The sequence below is a fragment of the Pocillopora damicornis genome, chromosome 12 (assembly GCF_964200805.1).
Source record: "Pocillopora damicornis chromosome 12, jaPocDami1.2, whole genome shotgun sequence".
Lineage (NCBI taxonomy): Eukaryota > Metazoa > Cnidaria > Anthozoa > Scleractinia > Pocilloporidae > Pocillopora > Pocillopora damicornis.
Genome location: NC_142681.1, coordinates 6,250,282 through 6,273,852, shown reverse-complemented (window position 1 = coordinate 6,273,852; position 23,571 = coordinate 6,250,282). Strand labels below are relative to the sequence as shown.

Here is a 23,571-nt window from a genome sequence, read left to right as displayed (position 1 = left end):
TCGCGCGCCTCCAGCCCCCCACAACAATAAAATACTAACACAACATGGACGTGTAGGCCAGTATCTTTATGTACACCCATCAGATCCCAGTCGACAGCCAGCGTTAAAGACACGCAGGAAGCCTTACAAAAATAACTAATCTACCATAATTAAATCTGTTCAGTCCTAATATAAAATATATTCAAGTGATTTGTATATACCAAAAAAGTTTTGTGCAACATAATTAATCTGTCATTTACAACCGTCCTAATTTATCTGTGAAACTCTAAGTTTTTATCTCGTCACCTTTCCAATGAGAGCAATCTTTCATTTAACAGACGCACACGCTGCAAAATTTATTGCTACTTGAGATTGGCTTCAAGTTGACAAGACGTGAGATGCACAAATAACCTTCTCAACTTGAAAAAAATTATCTGGATCATCAGCAGTATATAACTTCGTTTATTGGTATCGCAAAATCTTCTTCCAAGAACTCATCACGTGGGTTTGCATGTTATAGGAGTTAATGGATACGACATTTACCGCAGGCGACTCACTGCTAACGTACAATAATGAAAGTAAGTTTTTCAGCGCGACAACTTATACTGCGAGGTCACTTACTCGACACTGACCAAATTTATGACAAGAAACTAACCATCAAATCTATTTGAATCTTTTAACCATCTTTTGCTGGCTTTAGTGCCAAGCTCTATAGTTTTTAGTTAGAGCCACTGCCCGTTTCCCATGATGTGATTGATTAATTTTGTCAAAGTGAACAAGTGGTATTGTCAACATGCCACGATGCGAGTTGACACGGAAACTTCCATAAATTAGAAAAACAATAAAGTAGATGCGATTAAATAAATGTCAAGAAATAGCACGAAATTTTGAGCATGAAAAGTTTACACTGGTTAAAATGTTTAAAAGAGAGAACGAGATAGAACCAAAGTATTTAAATATAACCATTTAACCATAACCTTTATACCACCGTACCGTCTATTACTAACAAACAAACCTTAACATGTTATCCAAGAACCAGAACAGACATGAGGCACAGATGAGACTGTTCGTATGAAACGAAACTCAAGTATTAAATTATTTAGAGTAGGTTGTCGAGTAATGTTGTTAATTCTTCGATTTCAGTTTTGGGCATAGTCTCAACTAATTAACCAGAAGAACTGTATTTGAAGCTGGCGACCAGCAATTCACCTTGATGAGTTTTCGATATCTCACACAGCATTAAAAAAAAAATGAAAAAGCTGAGTCTATCCCTTAATCCTGACGTAGTTTGAGTCTTGAAGCCATGTTTGATCATGTGTTCAACGAGTTCAACGCCATATTTTGGCTAATATGGCACTGTTTAAGTGACAACTTCAACAATAACATCTGCGGTTGCATCGCCTAATAACACAATTCAGCCTCAAACTCTGTTCCAAAACGCCGTAAAATCCTGTTCACAACAAAAATCATATACAATAGTCATCTGTTCTGTCTTCTCGTTAATGTATAGAATTATCCGTGGAGTTGGATTTTCTCTCAAAACTTTTTTTCTTTTCAAGACTTTTTCTTCTTTTATCATCGCTCTTCCTTCGTTTCTTATCGACACTGGTATCATGTTCGTCGGTACCCGATCGTGATCGCCGATGATGGCGATCCTCTCCGCTTTCCTTACGATTGCTTTTTCGCGTGTCACTGACGTTATCGAATTTCCGAGAGCTCTCGAACACGTTGGAATCCACAGAATCATTAACAGGCCGTGACCCTCTAGGAGAAGAAGGTACATCGTCACTAAGATCGTCCAATTTTCGTTTCAGTCGATCAGTGATGTCATACTCGTCGTCAAGCTCGTCGAACGATCGATATGACCTCGGCTCTGACCGTCGTGACCCAGTGTCTTTGAACTCGTCGGATTCATCACTCATGTCGAGGTCGTCGTCGTCATCGCCGTAGTCGTCGTCGTTCGACATTCCTTCCGAGTCGTAGTGCATGTCATCTTCCAAAGCGTGCTGCAATTCGCTGACGCGTTTCTTTGCCATTCCCAATTCTTGCTTTAGGCCTGCTACAACACCCTCTAAATTTTCAACCTCTCGTTCCTAAAAATTTCAAAGAAACAAAAACAATTTGAGAAGAAGAGTTAAGTGCTTCGTTAAGACTTTACCAGTGGTATTTTAGTCAACACAGGAGTAACAAATGACAAACAATCGAAGATATACAGAATAATATCTTAATAAGTGCCAAGGTGATCGCCTTAAGAAGTGAAACGATTCGAAAGAGACTCACAGCATCAAGTTTTCTTTTCTTATGATCCTCTTCTTGTCTCGAGAGGGAAGTCATCTCCTCCTTTAACTCACGCATTTGTCGATCCAACCTTGAGATGCGAGAGAAGTACAACGTGAACTTTCAAGAGTATCGCTGCTTTAGAAGACTTCATGTGTATTAGTAAAAGCGCGTAAAAAAACCTGGCAAAACCCAGTGGATGAGGAGCTTTTTGGGGGTAGCAGTAAACGCATAAAATTCCTTGCTAGAGAGCAAATTTGCGCGTCAGACATCCAACTTGCGGGACATGGCTGTTTAGCTCAATACCCCCTCAACCGAGCCGTTTTACGAAGCATGCTATTGCTAACAGCAAAGGACTTAATAGCTGGTGACGGATTAAGAGAGAGGAACATTTAAGTTTGATCAAATAGAATGACTGAGACCAAAGTGATCAAAAAAGTATACAGCCTAAAACATGAAAGAAGGTACTGAATAGACGAGATGCGAGTACCTGGAGTTCTCCTGAACGAGTTTGTTTTCTCTGAGCTGCAGATCTTCCTTTTCGTCGTTTAGTTTTTGAACTTGCTCCTTTAGTCGACTGACTTGAACCTAAAGATCAAATAACACATTACTTGCACAAGTCTGACAAGTAAAAAAGCGAAAACAATAGTGGGAAAGAGACGTGATTTCGAAAAATTTTCGTAAAGCTCCGCAAGATTTCCGATAAGTGGAGTCAAAACAAAAACTAAAAAGATCACTACCGACAAGCTACGAAAAAAGAAACGAACGAAACCACTGCACCTCTTGTCGTTTTTTGAATGATCCCTCCAAATCCAATTGCGTTGCAAGTTCCCTTCTCTGGAAATAAAAACCAGAAGTAAGCCAAACAGATATTCTTAACTAATTACCAATCATGATTTATTCATACAGCAAAGAATACCTTGCTCTCCATTTGGTCAAACTGATGTTTTTCAACTGTACACTCTTCCAAATACGAAAGACGGTTTGCCATGTGGTCAACCTTTACAAGGAAAAAGAAGACCATTATTAGCGGTACGTGACCAAGGCGTGGCACGCCAGGACTGTCTCACAGTGTCGGTAGATTCCACCACGCAAGTAATGAGAGGTTCTTTCTCTTTATGTCAAGCAGCATCGGTAAACTACTTCCCTTTTCTAATTTGGGGAGGCAATTACATGCAAAGCGTTCTCGGGTAACGGGGACAAGCGAAGTTAGAGGGACAAGCGAAGTTAGAGGGATAAGCTTATAACAACTGAGCTAACAAGATAACGTTAACGGGTTACACTAACTACGCTATTCGATTGCACGTCGCACAACCAAAACCAAAGTAATCACGTTGGCCTATCGGAACAAAGAAAAATATGACTACGACCCAAATGAACACAAAAAGTGTTTGTTTTTTTTTCTTTTCTTTTTTTTTTTTTTTTTTCATTCTTTCTTCAACCAATCACAGAACAAAGCCGAGTAAAACCAAAGCCGTCATTAACTGCCTGCTTTTCCACAATCCCTTGAACCCCGCGCAAATGAGCTTCAGGCATGAAATAGTAGCGGAGTGTGACTCACCTTGCTTTCCAAGTTTTCCTTTTGAGTAGTGATATCCTGAATGGTAGCCTCCCGCTCACGTAGCATCTGTTGAGCCTCAGCCAGCTAAGAGAAGAAAAATGAACTTCACAGTTGATCAAGATCGGAGATACACGTGATAATAAGGAAGATGCTTTTCACAAGTTCCTCCAATCATGGAAACAATTCAAGTCAAAGCTTACAATAAGTCTTAAGATTTTCTTTTAGATTTTAGTTACGATATCACATACTAGACCAGGTAGGCAAACTTAAAACGGAAAGTTAGCCATGGTACCGAATGTACTTTGTTTAACTGAATTTAAGCGAAAAGGCACTGATAAACCATACATCAATGACATTCACAATCTTTTAATAATAATAACAAAATATATATCATTACATTACGAATCCCTCATCAACATGTACTGATAGAAAAAAGACAAGTTAGTTATAACAAGCAAGTTATAAAAGATCTAGTTACAAATGGTTAGAAATAATTTCTATGGACATACTCATGCAAAAGTTAAAAGTGCTATACAAGGTTATTACGAACCCCTGTGGTTAAAATTACCAAGCAAGGAAGTGGTTCCGAAATGAGTATTTTAAGGGCCTATTTACACGGTACGACTTTGCCGCATGCGACAAGCTTACGTCAGGCTTACGACACGAATTGTTTCGTGTAAATCAAACCTACAACTCGCTTACGACTCTTTAGTCATGTCGTAGGCCTGTCGTAAGCTTGTCGCATGCGACAAAGTCGTGCCGTGTAAATAGGCCTTAAGAGGATGTGAAACTTGCGTCCCATGATCTAGCGGCAGTGACTGAAATAAATATCATTTGACGATATCTCATCAACGACAATACGCAACACAAACCTGTTTTCCAATTTGTCTGTTTTTCTCTGTAAGTGAATCGATGTCATCTTCGTCTTCCTCCACTCTACTTTGCAATTCAGTGTTTTCTTTTAGCGTCGTCATGTACTTCGTCTCGAGCTGAGAGACAAATAACAAAATTTAAAACTGAGCTTGCACCTTGACATCAAACAAACTAGGTTTCTCTTTCCATCTGAATGAGTGAAAATTTAAAACAGCCAGGGTAACCCAGGGAGAGGGTTGCCTCGGGTTCCCGAGACCATATAAATGGGCCTACCTCTTTCTTGGACTTGCTCAAGAGTTCCAGCTGGTTCTGAAGGTCAGCCACGTCCTCTTCCAGTTTCTTTTTGCTTTTCTGAGCAGACTGAGCGGTAAATTCCGCGTCTTCCAACTAAAATAAAGACTCAAGGTTTAATTGTGGCTCACATGAACTGACATTTATCCATGAAATGATTGCAAACTTGAAAAGCTCTTGATTTTTAACTAAAGTCTCCTCGTCAATGCCATGGGAAATGTACGAAGAACAGTATGGAGAATATAGATGTTGATGTCAGAGTATGGAGAATATAGATGTTGATGTCAGAGTGAAAAGGGTTAAACTATAAGGTAAACACGTAACTTCTAAAATTGTCAAACTGGCGATTAAGAAGACAGACTCTTCAGCTGAAGAGTGTTATATTGATGAAAAACATGTTCCATTTCAACAAATTTCACGATAGTGGCCAGAAGAGAGTGTCGTCGTGGAAATCTAGAGAGTAAAGGGATCAAAGTTCCCATTTCAAACAAATCAAGCACGCAAGCTTGAGGAAAACGAAGTTGAGGAAAACCAACACAATAGCTTTGTCTCCCAGCTGTTTTTGGGGTGGATTCTTTGCTATCGGAGTCACTATTCCTTCTGGGGTAACTCATCCCTTGAGAGAAAACCGTGCTAAATCTTTAAAAAAAAAATCACCTGGTTTTTCAGAGCTTTCATCTGATTTCTTTCTTTCGGAAGTTTCTGAGACTAAAAAGAAAAACAAAGCGAAAGTCAGTAGGACACAGCACCACTGGCACCGTGAATGCTATGAAAGTTTAAAGAAGAAAACCAACATTTATCGAGTAAAAAATTGCACGAGATTCCCTAAAAGAGGAAGAGGAAGAGGAAGGGCAAAGAACATGGGCAAGGGAAGTGGCGAGTGATTACAGACCTGAGAATCAATCACTTGTTGAGCGTCACGCAGAAGAGCTTTCGTCTTCTTCAGTTCTCGTCTCAGTTTTCTCTCCGTTTCCGCATTGCCTTGTTCGTAGCGATCGCGGAGTTCTTCAAGGCGTCTATCGGCTTCTCGTTTGGCCTGAAAAGGAATCAGGAGGTTTATGAAGGTTGACACATAGCCTTCAAAACTACCTCCAGGTGGAGGATTACCTAAAAAGCAGAAGTAAGAAGGCTGGTACTGGTTAAATAAAGAGCTAAATGAAGAGCTAAATGAAGAGCTACAATTCTTAAGAAGCGAGAGTTTTAAAAACGGTCATTCAGGCAACCAGTGACGAGAGCGGCTTACCTTAACAGCGGCCGTTTTTTCTTGGTATTCATCTTCCAGTTGATCCTCGAGTTGCTTGACCTGTGAATTTTAAAAGACAGATTTTTTTCAGGTGTGGGGTTGAAATCTGATTCCACGCAAGACAAAACAGCAGTAAGTTGTCGAATGCAAGCTGAAGGTCTGAATTAACATAAAGGAGAGAGGAGGAGGGATTTGATGAGGATGAACTCCGTCGAGTCAGCTCACTAACACCAGGTCAGTCAAATGAAAACATCACCCAACCTAACTACTATTCACTCGTTACCTTGCACTTTACCCTTTACACCCTAACATCAGTATGCATATTCTCCATACTATTCTTTATACATTTCCTGAGGTGCTGATAGGGAGAATTTGTCACTTAACAATCAAGAGCTCCTGTACCTGTTGATCATTTCAGGGCTGATATTGTAAGGAGAATTTAGATGCTGGTCACTCTTAGGGGTCAAAGGGTTAAGATAAGTAACGGATAAAAAGTTTCAACATTGTTTAGTCAGAGTATTGCAAAAGAACACAAAGTGTAAAAAATCCATTTACGAAAAAAGAGACTAGAGTCCAAACTCCGTAGAAAATATGTATTAAACTTGTTGAATGAACCTCAACATTTGGCTAAAATAAAAACTCCGAAACTTCTTTAAATTCCAAACAATGAGTAGCAAATTAACGCGAACGAAAGCTCAAAAAACAACTAAAACTCCGCGAAAACAAACTAAAACTACGCGTTAGTTTTCCAATATCAAGGTTAGAGTTCTTTGATGCGAGTGGCTAATTTGTGGACTCTTGGAATTTGTGGTATTCATGCGCGCCGCGCGTGAATACAAAAAGGTACGAAGGGGGGAGAGGAAGAGAAAAATTGAAACTAGAAATTTAGAAAAACGAAAGATATTTTCTACATCTTCTCTCTCCTCTAAGACATCTACCTCTGAACCAAAGTCTTCGGATGGTTGATCTGCAAGTTTCAAGTCTACCAGATGACTGTAAGATTGGTGAGCAAACTGTACGGCTTGATTCACCAAAGGACTGCAGATAGGAGGGACGGTATGAGCAGTCATCTGAACGCCTGAACTTTGACTCAATCCTCTGACACAGAATTCGACAATGCCACACTCTCTTAAGTCTTCGTTTTCTTGTCCTAACAATTTGATTAGCAGCTTCTCTTTTCTCTTCGGGAACAGACCCAATTTTTCTTTCGCTCGTTCGGAAATGTAGCTCCGCTGGCTGCCACTGTCAAGTAGAACGCGTATAGTTACAGCAGAATGAGGCTCATCGATCCGTGACACAGAGGCCTTGGCCGTATGCAGCAAAATTGACATGTTTGAGTCTACGTATATCGTCGTAGAGGACTTGTTTTCTCGGCGATTTGCTTCATTGGTCGTTACATTACTTCCTTGAGCGGCATTTTCTGAGATGACACGACTGCTTTGGCTTTCACGAAAATTTGCATGTGATGTCTTTCTGAGCAAATGCGGTCTTCCTTGCCAAATGGTTGTGACGTAAACAAATAAAGCAGCGGCCCTCTCGTTTCAACAGGTTTCTTCCGGCTTCGATATCAGTGACAACACCACAACTCGCGCTGGGGTGCCCTCGCTTACAGAAGGTACAGGTTACAGATTCCTCAGACTGATTAATAAGTGCTGAAGCGTACGAAAACTCTTTACCTTTTCTTGACGGCACTGAGAAAGGCTTCTTAGAGGTAGGAAGATTGGTCGGGTTTGTTCCAATCGGCTCGCATCGCTCTCTCGCAATTTCATTGTCGAAGGCGTTAAGCAAAACAGCCAAGTCCCATTTTGGTTGATCCACGGCCCTTGAAATTATCAAGCGCATATTCAGAGGTAATTTTTCCATGAAAAGGGGAATCAAAAGCTTCCCATACGATTCAGAGTTTATTCCCAGGGCTTGTAAAGCTCGAACGTGTGCTTCAACTCGACCACAAAGAAGGCGTAGACGTCTCAAACATTGTCCGCGCTTACAGCTTATACTTTCACTATTCCCTCCATGTGAGCATTAACAATTACTTAAGGTTGCCCAAATCGTTTCTTTAGAATGGCTTTAGCTGACTCGTAATTTTCTGCTGTGAGTGGTAGCCCTCGAATGGCTCCTGCGGCTGGCCATTCGAACAAATTTCTCAAATAATTGAATTTGTCAACATCTGATAAACCAGAGTTGTCATCGACTGCACTTGCAAATGAGTCCAAGAATGGATTGAAGGAAATGAGATCACCATGGAATTTCAACGAATTAGAATTAGAGAGAGGAATTAACTTATCTGTATTTCCGGCCTTTTCCAGTTCAACTGCGTTGAGAGTTTCGTCAATTTCCACCATCATTTGATGAATAGATTCTCTGAAGTTTCCAGTTACCTTGATTTCATCTTCGATGTGCTCTTCTGTTATTAAAGCCAGAATTTCGTCGTCCAGGGCTCCAAGAACATTAATTTTTTCCGTAAGAGCAATCCGATAAGTTCTCAATTGATTCGCCAGAGGAGGTTTAAATTCATCGAGTAAGGCTTTTACCTTTTCCAAAGTCGTCGTAACGTATCCTTTATGTCCTTCTCGGATCTTTCTCTTCTTTTTCAGTTCTTCATCAGCCATTTTTCCAGAGAGAGTGAATTCTTCTGTGAGTCGACATTCCCGAGTATCGGCACCATGTAAATAATCCATTTACGAAAAAAGAGACTAGAGTCCAAACTCCGTAGAAAATATGTATTAAACTTGTTAAATGAACCTCAACATATGGCTAAATGAAAACTTCAAAACTTCTTTAACTTTAAAACAAAGGAGTAACAAATTTACACGTACGAAAGCTCAAAAACAACGAACTAAAACTCCGCGAAAACAAAATAAAACTAGGCGAAAATGTCCACGTCAGTTTTCCAAGGTCAAGGTTAGAGTTCTTTGACGTGATTGGCTAATTTGTGAAATCACGCGCGCCGCTCAGGAAAACGAAGGGGGAATAGGAAGAGAAAAATTGTAACTTGAAATTTAGAAAAACGGAAGAGATTTTCTACACAAAGTAGCAAAGTACAGTACAAACCACACCATAGTGCTATTTTATATAGCGTTTTACCTTTTTCTGCATGTTAAATCTAAGCTGTTCCATTTCTTCGTCTTTCGCTTCTAAATCCTTATGTACCATATGCTTGTCATGCTCCGCAGCCATTTCTAAACGAAGTTTGGCCTTAAAAAATAATTTAAAAAATGACGAAAGAACGGTAAGCTTCTTCCTCGATGTTTACTGAGAAACCGCGAGAATCCCCCCTCCCCACCCCCGAAAATTTTATTTTGCGGAAGGGGGGGGAGGGAAGACCCGATAAAAAATTATAAACCGCGTCTGTCTGACAGTTTTTTCCCGCCATAATTCACTGCATACGTCGAGGTTTTCAGATTTATTTCGCCTTAAGTTTTCTACTTCCATCCCACCTTCTGACTGTTTTCCGCCTAAAGTTAGAGCTCAGCGTCCCGCCTGAAGTTTCCTGCACCCCCAAATTTCCCACCTCAGATTTTTCCATTAATTTCCAGAATAATAGAGAAAGAACAAATTTCCCCAGGCATACTGTAACTTGTAACTTGATTTTTCTTGACGCATGCATACTATTTGAAACCATTGACTAGCCGAGCATACTACTGATACCTGTTCAAGCATTTGGATCTTTCCAGCCTGATCGTCAAGTTCCTCTTCTTGATCCTGAACTTTTTCCTCCAGTTCTCTGATGTTTTTCTTCAATGCAACAGCCTGGAAAAGACCAAGCAGCGACAAAGAGCGTGTAAGCTGTGGCTACGCGGATAGTCGTCGTGGAATTAGAAATAAAGTAGAACAAAACCGGAACAGGACGAACAAAACGATCGAAAGTTTCAAGTGATCATCAAACATCGAAAGTGACTTTGCATGTTTAAGTTGGTTAGTTGGAGAGACTGAGATGCTTTACTTATTCGCGAGTTAATCAGCAGCACAACGAAGAGCTAGACCGCTACATATCTCGTAAAAAAAGACACCAAGACAATAATTCAATAAATAAATACATAAATAGAAAGGGCTTAGTATACAACTCACGTCCCCTCCTTTTTGTTTAGTGATATCATCCATATCGCCCTCAATTTGTGTCAGCTCTTTTTTGGCCTTCTCCAGTTCTTCGCGAGTTTCCTATAAATACCGTTAGATAAAGATCAGTATCTGTAGTTAGTATATACCACACACGTGAATAGTGCTTTTCACGCGCGTTCATTGGCTATTTCCATAGTGAATAGCAAGTACTATTCACCACCGTGCAGCCCATGAGACGAATATCGCGCGTCAAGAGTTTAATTTCTGCCAATTTTTTGGTATATTGAAAGGGGTAAACTAGTTTTTTTAGTATCTGTGTCGTATATACTGAAATAACTATTCACCTCAGAGTCAGTGAAAGTGGTGGATATTTAACTCGTCGCTTTGCGGCTCAGTAAAATATCCACCACTATTCGCCTCCACTACGGTGAACAATTGTTAATTATTGCACTTCTCAATATCAACGTGTGTTTTGATTGGTCAATTTAGGGTGCCAGACTCTTCTGCAAACCTAGCCGAAATTGAGCTGTTATAGTTGCCATCATACATTCTTTATTCCCAAATGCCCTTAGCTGGCTCTCGTTAGTCATAAAAGGTAGATGGAAAAAATAGTTCCATAACGTACAATAAGAACCTGAAACTCGATGATAAAAAGGAAAAAATGGAAATTGCTGAGTCTGACGGTTAGAAAGTCTATTTACCGCTTGAAGAAAGCAAACCAAAGGCGGAGGAAATTTATCTCTAGGTAAAGACATCACACAACCAACATACCGACAACTCATGTTCTAATTGGAATTTTTCTGTGACAGCCTTATCCTTTTCGCGACTGATTTTCTCTTTCAATGTTCTTTCGTGGTTCAGCTCTTCTTTGAATCGCTGACTGTCCGTGTCGAACCTAAAAAATTGAAGTATTAAAAATAAGTCATTTTTCTTTCCACTTAAGTTGTAAACTGGTTGCTTCGCCCCAGCTATGGCAAGGTAACGAGTTAAAACACTAACGGCGAACGATGAAGGTGAGGCCGAAACTCGCAAAGGTGATAGGGGAAGGAACTTGCAGCAGGACGAAACCCTAAAAAACCGAACAGGTACAGTTCAGGGGGCGAACTCGCAAAGGTGGCAGTGGGAGAATTTGCTGTGAGTGAAACGTCCTGATACCTTTTAATTCTATAATCACCACATTATAAACTGACTAAGCAGACTTACTCGTTTAACTAACAATCTAATCAATGAAGTTTTTCCTTAGTGTCTGTTGCTCTCTTTGCTTTTTAAGCCTGAGTCCCATACCTTCGTTGCTTTTTCTCTAATTCGGCATTTCTAGTTTGTTCTTCCTCCAACAGAAGTTTCAAATCTTCCATTTCTGACTGGACTCGAGATGTCTTTTTCTTCAAATTTAACGATTGGCGCTGTATCTCTTCATTTTCAGCTTTCTCCTCAGTCAACTAAATCAGAACCAATCGCACATAACCCAAGTTAAATCAGCAATTTACAAGATTAGAGTCCCCAACCACTGTGATTAACATAACAGAATTTTAAATACTGCATCAGTGTTAAATCAGCAACTTGTTTTTATAGGAAACGTTGATATCTGATTCTAGCCAGCTATCGCATCAGGGAATAACGTTAACACACCATACGTAGTGTAACTGTTGATCGCACCGAAGCTTGTTCCAGGCGTTTGGTTATAAAACGGAGCGAAACTGCAAACTGCGCGAAAGAAGTGATGTGAAACAACGAGGAAGGTTTGGTCTTTACGTAGGCTCGATTTCCGCCGCTCTCTCGCATGCAGTCTTCGCTACTTCCAGAGAAGGGTTTGAGGGGAGGAGCGCGGGCTCATATTCTCGAACAGCGGCTGACAATCGAGCCTAGTCTTTACGCGACCCGTCCCTAACCTTCCCTGCTTTTTCTCTCCTCCGCGTCGTTTATCATTTCGCACCTGAACGCCTAGAACAGGCCAATTGCACCGAGATAGATGAGCCGTCAGGGAACGTTCAAGTCAAGCGAACGGTAGGTGTGCGACGAAACAAAACCTCTCCTGTATCGTCTTTACCTTCCTTTCCAGTAATCGCTTCTGATTGGTGAGCTGTTCTATCTCTTGCTCGGCCTGACTTTGTAATTTTTTTCTTAGTTGCTCATGTTCCTTGGAGGCCTGGATGTACCTCTCACGATAAAACGACTCTGTATTGAGAGCAGAACAGAGCCGATGGTTAAAACCACAGCGTTTCAATACTTAAGCTTCTACCGGAGAACTCAAAGGTGCCAGATCTGATTGGTAACTCTCCTTACTAGCTACAATGCAACTCCTTGCAAATTGGTAAGGAGAACTTCAGAATAACTCATTCTAGCTAATGAAAATTAATATTCTTATCACCTGTTTGCTAGCTAAAATATTGATATCGTACGGAGAAATTGCTTGTCAATGACTTCTGGCCTTCTAGGAGTCAAGGGTTAATATCTAGCATTACATTATTAATTTACCTTCTGGGTGGCATTTCATAAAGCAATCTAGGCTTGACTCACCTTCTTCTTCATCTTCAGAAGCTCCTTCGCCTTCGTACCTCTCCAATCTCTCGACATTCCTTGTGGCGGTGACACTCAAAGCTCTTGCTTCAAGAAGTTCAACTTCAAGTTTGTCTTTCCTCTTCTTGACGTCCTCCAAGGACTCCTGTAAAACCACAATGTTCTGATCTTAGCATACAAATTCTGGTTAAGTCTCCTTACTGTACTGCTTGGGAAAATTTGCTTGTATGCGGAAAAAAAAACCGACGACAACTTCGGTACCACGAAATCTTCCCACGCAACTGAAGAAGTTTCAGCTCTCTAAATATTTTTATGCTGTTTAACACGTTAACCAAGTGATGATGGTGTTTACAATCACAACAAAAAAAACAAAGAAAATAGCTAGCAATTTGAAATAAAATGTTCGATTTGAGCTATCATCGCCTTCCCACAATCCTCTTTTTGCACCCTTTCAGTAATACAATCCATCTAGTTCTATGATCACACCAACATTCTAACCAAAACGAACCTAACATGTCGCTATAATTCTGCCATTTTTTCAGCTACAGTCTCAGTTACTTAATAATACATGGATTCAAGCAGGACAAAATAGCACAAAATGGACACAATGGAATCAAGCAGGACACGATGGCAAAGGAATAGGAGTTTAAGATACTTTCATCAAATATACATCATCAGAAGTCTCACAATTAAAAAAAAAACTAACCGCAAAAAAAAAAAAAATTTAAAAAAAAAACACCACAAGATTACGTAACAATATTAAGATTACGTTTCCAATTAAAAAGAAGCCGCTTGTTACGGAGTTTTCTCAAGCTGACTCTTCCCAGCTTGAACCATTATTATCATTTGTGGTACGATTCTTGCACCTATAAATTCAGGCATAGTTGTACTCTCAAAACAGCTTTGTAAACTCTTTCTTACCTTAGTGCTAAGGTTTAGATAGGTATTCTTCTCCTTTCAGGCAGTACCCAGTAAAATTTACGGCTAGTAAAAACTCCTACTACCGCCTAAAATCGGTTGGAATTCTTACAAACTCAACTGGTAAAAGGATTGCTCTACCGGTTTGAAAATTTCGTTAACTTTTCGTGCTTAAAATAAGGGACAACATTACATGAGACGCTCGAATGGTAAGCCTCAAAGAAGAGATAGCAAAGTGCTTTCACATATTCTATCGAAAGTGTTTGAGACGGAAATGGTCACTCGAAAGGCGTCGTTAAGCGATGAAAATAATTTGATTAATTTCCCAGCAATTAAACACTGGATTATTGAAACGAAAAAGAGTGATTCACCTGTGGATACGTCTCAGCCGTGATCATGTCTTTGAGACTGCAGCTTATTTTCCAAAGTGATCCACGACTTAAGAGAAGAGAAGTACTTCACCGGAAAAGCAGATTGAATTCCTTTAGCTTTCAGCTGTTTAAATCTCGAGTGACCAGCTGATTGTAGAGTTTTAACGATCAATCTAACACACTACGTTCACTTGCTCAGCAATCTACACGCTCCTCAATGCGCTGGAGAAACTGAAAAATTTCCTTGAATAAATAATATTTCATTATGCACTTAACAGTGAAGCCTGTCTCTAAATGTTATTTCAAACCAGAGTTCTCACGGCCGGATTTAAGGCCTGAATGGATTTATCCCGCAGATCCACACGAAATCCGGAAATCTTGACGGTTTAGATAGCAAATATTGTTTATTTAAGAAAGAATGAAAACAAAACCGTTCTTGACAGTGTAAAGTGAATGTAACTGCTGCTGAAGCTTTCTATCAACGAAAATAAATAAAATCAAAAGAAACTGGCGATTTATTGTGCGATCAGAACATAGTTTTGAGATCAGATGTACTTCCAGGCTGAGAGAAACCGGAAGTTCACCTAGTTTATCTTAATCTTCTTATATAACCAGGCTCCAGACAGGAGCGAACGTTCAAGAAACATAAGTCACGAGACAAGTCACGCGATTGTCTGAGAGAAGTCACGTCACTGCTTTGAACTAATAAAGACTTCCTCCTGTTTTCGAAACAAGCGTTAAATCTCGACTAACTGTGGTCCTGTTTGATAGAAGTGATTGCAAGGGTTTTTTCAGATGGCGTACTCAACTTAATGAGTTTTCGCACAAGAAAGCGATGGCGGCGTCATATCACAAGAGTTAACAGCGAACAGGTCAATTAGATCACAACTGAAACGACAAACACGAGACTGCTTGGCAACATATAAAGTCGCACGTAGTTGACATCACTGAAACTGATAGATACGATATCATATCTCACGGACGTCTTTCCACTGCCAAGATCCTGCTTTTTATCACACAAACGTATCTCAATATTGCCCTCTTTCATTAACAGAGGTCCCCATAATTAGAGTATGTATTTCTGATCTTATCATATTATTGGCAAAGAGAATCTTACACCAGAAAAAAATTAAATTGGAAGGACCGACGAAAGCAAAATTCGATACGAGTTTTTGTGTCCACTGCTGAGATCCTGCTTTTTGTCACACAAACGTATCTTAATATTGTCCTCTTTCATCAACAGAAGCCCTCATTATTAGAGTATGTATTTCTGATCTTATCAAATTATTGGCAAAGAGAATCTTACACCTGAAAAAAAAATTCAAACGACTGGACTCACGAAAGCAAAATTCCATACGAGTTCTATATGCCTCATTTGGAACTTTATTTCTACAAAATATCATTACCTTGTTACCGCCTAGAGTGCGTGAAGTAAATCGCGGAAATCGATATCTTCTTTAAGTCACAAACCTGAGACATTACTATGAGTCATTTACGATCGATTGGCCGAACGCACCCGATTGTTTATTGTGACAGAATGAACGCGACGGTCCCTTAGAGAGCAATTCTACACCACTGGAATCGTTAATCATCCTACAAACCTGGAGTTCCTGCATTTGACGTTCCAATCTCATTCTCTCCATTGTTTCGCCTTCAAGCATTTCACTGGCATGGCTGGCGGTTTCTCTTTCCTCGGACAAAGAAGCGGATAATTCAGTTACCTGAAAGAAATATTGAACGACGTCAAATGCATATCACAGAGAAATTATTTCAATACGAAAGTTAATACACAGACCCTCATAATTCTGGCAATTAATCTAAGTCTTCAGGAACATCTCCTAAAATCGAATGCAGTAAATTTGACCTGGCAGTGACGATTTAGCCTGAACGAAAGTGATTTATGCATCACAGGGTAATTTAGCTCACCACATGGGGTATCAAAGGAATTCGATGCAGGGACTTAATGTATATACGATTAATTAACCAGAACCTCGGACAAGAAACATAACACATGTACATTCTTTGAGGTCAAAAAGGGCCATTTGAGGATCTTTGAGATAAAAAATACATGAGTTCGACGAAGATGAGAATATCAACTCTCTTTACTAACGTTATGTTACGTTTGCTATGAGAATTGAGAGGTTAATCACGAAAGTGACCATTACTTGCTAATCACGTTGTTCTCTTAGCTGATCCGTTTGACATTAAACGACATTTTTAGAGAAGAACTATATTTTAATGATCTAGGGATTATCATTAATTAAAAGATAAATCTCAATTAATTTCAAACCAAGATAAAACTTTGACAAAGCTTGCTTACAAAGAGCATTGTCAGAGTGAATAATTGCGATAAACCAAATTTCGTCAAATCGAGAAAACATTTCTTCATTACAATCAAAAATAGAGGGAATGTGTTCAGGATAACAACCAACCAAACATAAACGAGGACACAAAAAGATAAAAAAGAGAGGAGCAGATTACGAATAACATAATTGATTTAAAAGATTAGCGCAAAACAATTCTTTTATCAAAAATTTTTTTCACAATATTCGTAATTTCTAAGCCAATTTTTTTTGTGCGGCAAACGCTTCCTTTTTTTCGTTCTTATTATACCATCCATTTTGGATTAAAGTTGAAGATAAGTTTGACCATCAACGTAAATTTTCATTACGCGGCCTCCAAACATACGGGGGAAATTCGTGTTTGAAAAAAATATATATTCATCCAAACGTAAGGCAATGAAAGCCAGCCTGTTGATTAGTAATTTTGCGGAAATGTTACTGTATGTCTCCATGCAATAAGTTTTGGTACCTTTTGCTGTAGCTTCTCGTTTGCTTCCTCTAATTCCTTCTTTTCCCTATCAAGTTTTGCTAATCTTGATTTCAAAATGTCGACCTCTCCCTGTAGAAAGAATGAGGACGGCATAGTTAGGAATTTCATTTCTCTTACATGAGGCCAACCAAGCAAGCCGCGGTATAAACGCGTTTTATATGATATTATGCACAGACCAACACCAGAGAGACCCTGACCAGCCAATCACAATAATCACACATGGTGCAACTGGCCAATGGCAACTTCAGAGTGAAATATACAAATTTCTCCCAGCACGGGAAAATTGTGCACCTCGCGCTAAGCGCGGGGAATAGAATGACCCCTGTTACGAGTGGAGGAAACCGAATCACGAAGTCTTGTTTTAAAAAGTTTAAAGTTAGCTAGACATAAACCTCTCCTTTTTTCGTGCAAAAATGTACTCAACGAGAGAAACTGCTATTAAAGAAACCGGGATTCTCCTCGATTTGGCTATCTCTACCACCTCGCTCCTAATATCACTGATATGCATTGTAACATGAGTAACTGTTCATAATTGTGATCGTCATGAGGAAACCAGGATACTCACCGATTTGCTCTTTAGTTCTTCTTCGGTTCGATGAACATTTAACAATGGGAGGACCTACACAAAATCAGTGAAAAATATGGATTAATGCTCTGATTGAGGACAAAATTCTCGGCTTATTCTAACACAGAACGATTCACTGAGAAACATAAGTTAAAACTTCCCTAACCCTTGCAGCTGACAACTCTCACACCCTGAGACAAATTGGTTTTAACTCGTGAGGAAAATTTTTTTTCCGGGAATGAAATGTAGCTGCTTAAAGTCTCAGCGATAAATATTTCCAACGACATTCGTCATGTCATAAGAAGACAATTGTCCCGAATCAGTCCCTTCTAGCATTGAGGTTTACCTCAGCATATGGACAGGTTCCCTTTACCTCGCTATGCTTATTATCCACTTCCATCTCTTGATAGACTTTCTAAAGAACTTCACTTCACTATTACCTTTGTATATAATCTCCACCAAGGCCAATTGTTGACTGCCAAGAAAAGTCTAATATTCTTCTGAATACAACGGATAGCTGTGCACTGAACCTAAGGCCAAACAAACAACAAGATACGGTTTTCAAAAGTTCGACGGGCATCAACATTTTCTTCATTTGGTTGGGTAAAATTTGAAAATCTCAAATCAAAACTAATCATGGATTAAAGAAAACCTGGACCTGGAAGAGAAATCCTTAAATAAAAACAAAAAACAACCACGACAAGCCTGGTTAAACATTTCACCTTTATCAATTAAGAAGACGCAAAAGCCAAAGAAGTAGCGAAGAACGGTAATAAAGTTCCTTAGGGTCGCATCTCATTTATATATAACAACTTTATTTAAATAATAACATATAACATATTATTATTGAAAAAGGGTTATAGAAGGGAGGAACTTAAAAAGAAAAACCTTTTTAATTGTTATTTTCTTTTTCAAAGGGGACATCCCATCAGACGAAAAACGAGAAATTTCCGGTAACAGTAGAGTAACGATGAAGAAGTGATGTCTATCAGGTACTTGAGACGTCAAAAGCGTCTAGTTCAAAGCTGTGACCAAAAAGAAAAGCATGCATACCTGTAATTTACTATAGTTCTTCCTCGCTAAGAATCCACGACAGAAAGCCTGCAGTTCAACTATGGTATCAGTGGTCTTCTCGTCCCGAGCGTCTTCTAACTGAGCAAGAGTACCGGCACGGAAAAAGATCTGGAAAAAAATATTAGGCATTGAAACAATTGAGGATCTTCATTTAAATACGATTCGGAAATATTCAAAAATAAAAACATTGCGTTTGATTTCCACAGGGTAACTTAATGCCATAAAAAGTAAAAGGTGAAAACAGTTGAGGAACTTGTCTTTTAAAGAGCTCATTCATAATTATTTGATTATCTTTTTTGGTGTTATGCTAAACTGCCTTAAACTTGAAAGATACTCCAAATGTTGATTCAGTAAGATCGCTAATCAGAAACAAGGCGAAAATAAACCGCCATGGAACAAGACTAGCTTAAGATGGAGAATATCAAGACAGATCGCTATTTTATTATTTTAGTTTACTTGATAATGACGTTCTGGAAACGTCGAAACGTCGTGTTATGCTTTATAATATTTTATCGCAGATTTTTATTGTCAAATGAATTCCAAAAGAGCTTTGAAAAACAATCTTTTCAAAAACAAAGATGTAAGTGAGATAATAACCTACATTGGTATGCATGCTAATTTAATCTGCGTCGAGACGAAGGATTTGCGATATACTAAATACAATAATCTTTCATGTCAATCAGAAGCAAGGTATAAAATGTTACCATTTGTACAGAAGTTAACGCAAAGTGAAAACCTTAGGGCAAATAAAACAGTTGTGTTGACTTATTTATGTACAGAAATATTATGAACTTATTGAAAAGTAATTGTCGGTCTGTAAAAAGATAAAAGTGACTATATAGCTGACCCCTTTACTCAGTCGCCTCGTAAAGGCCAAGTTTATCACATAAGGAAAAGACTGGTAACGTGAATATACATCTTCCATCGATCTATTCACGAAATGTTTAGGGCATCGTTTCTGAGCATTTAAAACAGAAATGAAATTATCGCTTGATCTCTTAGAGGCAAAAACATCACGAAACACATCTCGAAAGACTCGCATAGGCTAAAAGAGAAGACAGTTCGAAGGCTGGACAAAATCGCTCGCGTCGATTAAAATTGGTACAAAAGGAGTGGAATATCATAACCGAGACAAATAAAAATTTAAGTAAATAGGGCTCGAAATTGCGATCAAGCAGCTTAATTATGTCGACAAATTGAACGGTATGCAAACAATCAAAAACCATCACACACCTTTGGCTAGGACGCTGGCTTAGTTGCCAAATATTCAGAGCACTTGTTCAAATCAGCACGGGGTCGAAAACGGTACGAACTGCCGAGCACAACACGATCGTCGACATACGCGTTTACTATGACCTCGCGGTCGGCAAAAGCTCCAAAACTCAAAGAAATACAACTTAATCATTTCTGAACTTGACGTATTGTAAACAACAAAAGGATCATACAAAGACGGGATTAGTGTCAGGAAAAAAGAATAACACTCTCTGGGATGTCATCCTGTTATTACAATATCATAAACTGGCAAGCAGAGCGACCATGCTCGTATGAACAGCATATGGTGCTTTATGGTAAAAATATCAACTTGTAACGACTTCGGTATTTTAAATCTGACGGTCCCAGAGGGGAGCCTCTTGTATTTTTTTTTTTTAATTCGTTCGGACTCTAAACAATTTTAAAAGACGTGAAAGTTAAAAATTGTGGTAACTTCTCTTCCATGCAGCGCTAGCGTTACGTGATTGACAAGTGCCCTTTTGATGGGAGGTAAGAGTGCCTTTTTCAGCAGAATGATCATTATAAGTCAAATCTATCAGGGTTATTTTCTCTCACTGTCCTTGGCTTGCTTTATAAATTAAAACCCTTAATTTTAGAGTTTTTTACTTCGTGTGTCTCAATAAATAGACTGGGAGCGTACATGGATTTCAAGGTTTGCTATTTAGGTCCAGTAAAATGTTTGCATAAAAAAAGACAACAGAGAAAGGGGGGGAGGGGAGGGGGAGAAAGAGATGTGTAAAGGAGGGGTGGTAAGAGAGGTGTAGAGAGGAGTAACAAGAAACGAAGGGGGAAAGGTGTGGGGAAGGTTGAGAGAGATACTGGAGTGTTTTAAGGCGAAATCGTTGGTAGGGTGTGTATGGAAAAGGAAAAGAGTCACTTTGCTGTTTTGTTAACTATCTCCTCGCCTTACAAACGCTTTGCTTTTAATCTTACCTGACTCAATCCCAGTCTATAGCTTCTTTTGTCCAGTTCAAGGTGATCCAGCAGTGTTTCTACGGCCTAAAGACAAAGAAAATCAGATAAAGCGAGCTCTGTCGGTCATGCTGAAACACCGACGTTCGTAGTAGGCACTGTCAATCACACAATAACAAGCAGCAATTAAATAGCGCACCGCGTGAACAAACGACTTAAAACTGAAGGGGGAAACCGAAATTATTGTGTTATTTTTAGGCCACCGAATACCCTCTCCTCTTTTGCGTTTTCACAACATATGTCTTGCTGTCAGAAACACTCAAGGTAGGAGTTATTTTACTCAAGTAACAAAGATTCATTCTTTTTTTTAAGGGGCCATTTTGCCATGCTTCCACGGCCATGAACAAATGCATTTAATAAGTAACAATAGCCACAGTCATCGTCTAAAAAATGAACACTCATAACAAAAGATACTTGGTTTCAATATTTGAATAAATAACTTAGAGTAAATGAGCGTAAAATTATGTTGCCTATCGAAAACTTTAATAAACTTCGAGTTCTAGTTCTCCCCCAAGGGAAAACAACTTCGTATGAGTAGGAGAGACTATGCCTCGACTACGGAACAAAGCAAAAGTTCACCTACCTTTTTTTCATCCAAAACGGGGCCTGTGTTTCTGTGCTGACTCGTAGCGAGGATGTCAAAACGGCGCCTAAACTCTCCAAATGGCATATGCTCTGGAAAACCTGAGGAGGAAAAAGACTTTGAGTCACATAGGAATAAAATGTCACCGAGTTATCAAGTTGTGAATCCGCATACAACATCAACTGCGGCGAGCCGCAATTAGTCACCGGCTTCCAACAACTTTTAGAAGAGCAAGTGTTACAGTTGCTGAATATGTACCGTATTCGAACTTCAAAACGTTGGATTTGAAAACAACGGCTTCCTTAAAGACAACATCAGTTTTGGAGGGCATGGTAAATTGAAAACTGCACAGAAACTGAGTCGTGTCGTGTTGGAGAGAAGGAATACAATATCTTTAGACACAACGGTTGGGCATCCTGCCGGCTTTTGCAAATGTGCCCTGCTACTGCATGTCTGCGGTTTTCGTCATAGTCGAATGGCTATGAATACTCAATTAGGATGCAACAAGCTTGAAATGATTGAAAATAGTCAAAACAACTTCGAAATCCATTCGCTTTCCGCCAATATTTGTCTCCGCCGGCTTCAAAGAACCATGACTTAGCTACTGATTGCTCAAATCCTGACTGCGCTCCACACAGTACAGCTTTCAACACAACTTTATGAAAAGACCTTACATATTACACTACCTCCATATAGAAAGAAGGGACTGCAAATGAACAAACAAGGCATCGGTTTTCTTTTCTTCATTTCTTTTGGTTAGGTTTCGCTTTGACAAGCTAACCCTCTAACAATTCTTAGCCCAAAGGAAGACTTCATTTTCGTTTGTTTGATCATCGAAATTTGCATTTCAAAATGGCCTTTAATTATATTTAGTTGTGTGCATTGTTGGAAACCGTGTTCCGTTTTTCGGTAACACAAGGAAATTTCGAAATTAAGTCTCAAGAGTGTTAATAAAGGATTATGAAACCTCTTTAAAATCACGCAGCGGAGTTGGATCGACTTTCACTACCAATCTTAACATCTAAACTCTCCCAACTGCATTGCAGACACCTACCGTCATGTTTGTTCTGTGAATTTAGTGCTATATCAACACAATATTACCTCTTTACACCTCCAACTTTATTACGACACCGCCACGTTAAAAAAGGTGAATTAATACATATTAAGATATCATATAATGGTCACTATAAGAACAAATTAAAAGTGTTGTTGAAATAATTCATTTTTTTGGTACAGTTCAACAGTAGAGGTACTTACGAAGATTTAGGAAAGCCTTGAAGCGACCTGCATCACAATGGCAACTTCCTGTGATGAATTAACGATTGTTTTTCTCGCTGCGTAGATTTTATACAAAGTATTGAGCCAAATTCCTCACCAATTTAGCGGTCGTTGAGATAGAACAAGCGAACTGACCGGGTATTGAATCCGTTTAACGCTGACAAACGACCCTGCCTCTTCAATGTGGCCTGACATGCCTTCCCTTCCTCTCTACGTGAAGGGTTTATCCGCTCGATAAGTGCGTGCTTGAGTGGTTAAGGCGTAGGCGACTATTTCGAGAACGATGTACATGTGAACGGAAATGGTTTTGCTAACTGCTGCTCTAATAGTAAAATTACTAAATAACCTGGTCATTAACCAACTGCGGAACCTTGAAAAGGTAAACGTTTTTTTTTTGTTTTGTTATTTTTCTTTTGTAATAAAACTACTTACAAGTACTTTAAGAACGAAGAACTCATTTCCCTAATGAGAAAAAACATCGGCCACTAAAAACTTTTTTCGAAAAATCGCTCTTACAAAGATTTCGTCCTGAACAAGAAACTGAATGACCAAATGATCAACTGCTAGACCAGAAAACTTCTGTACAACACGTTTAGAGCCCTTTTAGATTGCCTGTCGTTAACCAAAACCAAAGTAACCACAACAGTCAATCAGAGGAAAAGGAAATACCACAAGAGGCCAATAAGAACGCAAAGTAGAGACAATCATATCGCCTGAAGCGCAAGAAAACACGAGTGACCACGTCGGCATTGGTTTCACAGTAGTTTTGCATTCGATGGGTTGAAAGATTGGGCGAGTTTCCTCTACCAATTGGTTACGAGAATTTGATGTTCGATTAAAGTAATATCTTGTACCTGATGAGTATGAGTATTCTCATTACCTGTTTGCTGAATAGTGTATGGATGT

At 39.2% G+C, this 23,571-nt stretch overlaps 2 protein-coding genes across 2 annotated transcripts in view; both read right to left on the bottom strand.

Annotated features, from left to right (window-relative positions):
- Nucleotides 1–47: 47 nt before the first annotated feature.
- LOC113667420 (unconventional myosin-XVIIIa) overlaps nucleotides 48–23,571 on the bottom strand; it is a 36,479-nt gene continuing 12,955 nt past the window's right edge. The window contains exons 16-40 of the mRNA XM_027183238.2: nucleotides 21,388–21,488; nucleotides 20,766–20,831; nucleotides 18,540–18,668; nucleotides 17,927–18,016; nucleotides 17,487–17,540; nucleotides 16,901–16,990; nucleotides 15,691–15,810; nucleotides 12,801–12,945; nucleotides 12,331–12,458; nucleotides 11,568–11,722; nucleotides 11,055–11,178; nucleotides 10,293–10,382; nucleotides 9,873–9,974; nucleotides 9,309–9,419; nucleotides 6,225–6,284; nucleotides 5,874–6,017; nucleotides 5,639–5,689; nucleotides 4,964–5,077; nucleotides 4,690–4,806; nucleotides 3,818–3,901; nucleotides 3,176–3,256; nucleotides 3,037–3,093; nucleotides 2,747–2,844; nucleotides 2,260–2,347; nucleotides 48–2,072 (exon numbers count right to left, since the gene is read on the bottom strand). Coding sequence (XP_027039039.2) covers nucleotides 1,479–2,072; nucleotides 2,260–2,347; nucleotides 2,747–2,844; nucleotides 3,037–3,093; nucleotides 3,176–3,256; nucleotides 3,818–3,901; nucleotides 4,690–4,806; nucleotides 4,964–5,077; nucleotides 5,639–5,689; nucleotides 5,874–6,017; nucleotides 6,225–6,284; nucleotides 9,309–9,419; nucleotides 9,873–9,974; nucleotides 10,293–10,382; nucleotides 11,055–11,178; nucleotides 11,568–11,722; nucleotides 12,331–12,458; nucleotides 12,801–12,945; nucleotides 15,691–15,810; nucleotides 16,901–16,990; nucleotides 17,487–17,540; nucleotides 17,927–18,016; nucleotides 18,540–18,668; nucleotides 20,766–20,831; nucleotides 21,388–21,488 — 2,993 coding nt within the window. The 3' untranslated portion in view covers nucleotides 48–1,478. The remainder of the gene's footprint in view (nucleotides 2,073–2,259; nucleotides 2,348–2,746; nucleotides 2,845–3,036; nucleotides 3,094–3,175; nucleotides 3,257–3,817; nucleotides 3,902–4,689; nucleotides 4,807–4,963; nucleotides 5,078–5,638; nucleotides 5,690–5,873; nucleotides 6,018–6,224; nucleotides 6,285–9,308; nucleotides 9,420–9,872; nucleotides 9,975–10,292; nucleotides 10,383–11,054; nucleotides 11,179–11,567; nucleotides 11,723–12,330; nucleotides 12,459–12,800; nucleotides 12,946–15,690; nucleotides 15,811–16,900; nucleotides 16,991–17,486; nucleotides 17,541–17,926; nucleotides 18,017–18,539; nucleotides 18,669–20,765; nucleotides 20,832–21,387; nucleotides 21,489–23,571) is intronic.
- Nucleotides 7,043–9,087, bottom strand: LOC149036229 (uncharacterized). Its single transcript, XM_089190661.1, has one exon. It carries the CDS (start codon nucleotides 8,900–8,902, stop codon nucleotides 8,258–8,260), a length of 645 nt encoding a protein of 214 aa, XP_089046787.1. The 5' UTR covers nucleotides 8,903–9,087; the 3' UTR covers nucleotides 7,043–8,257.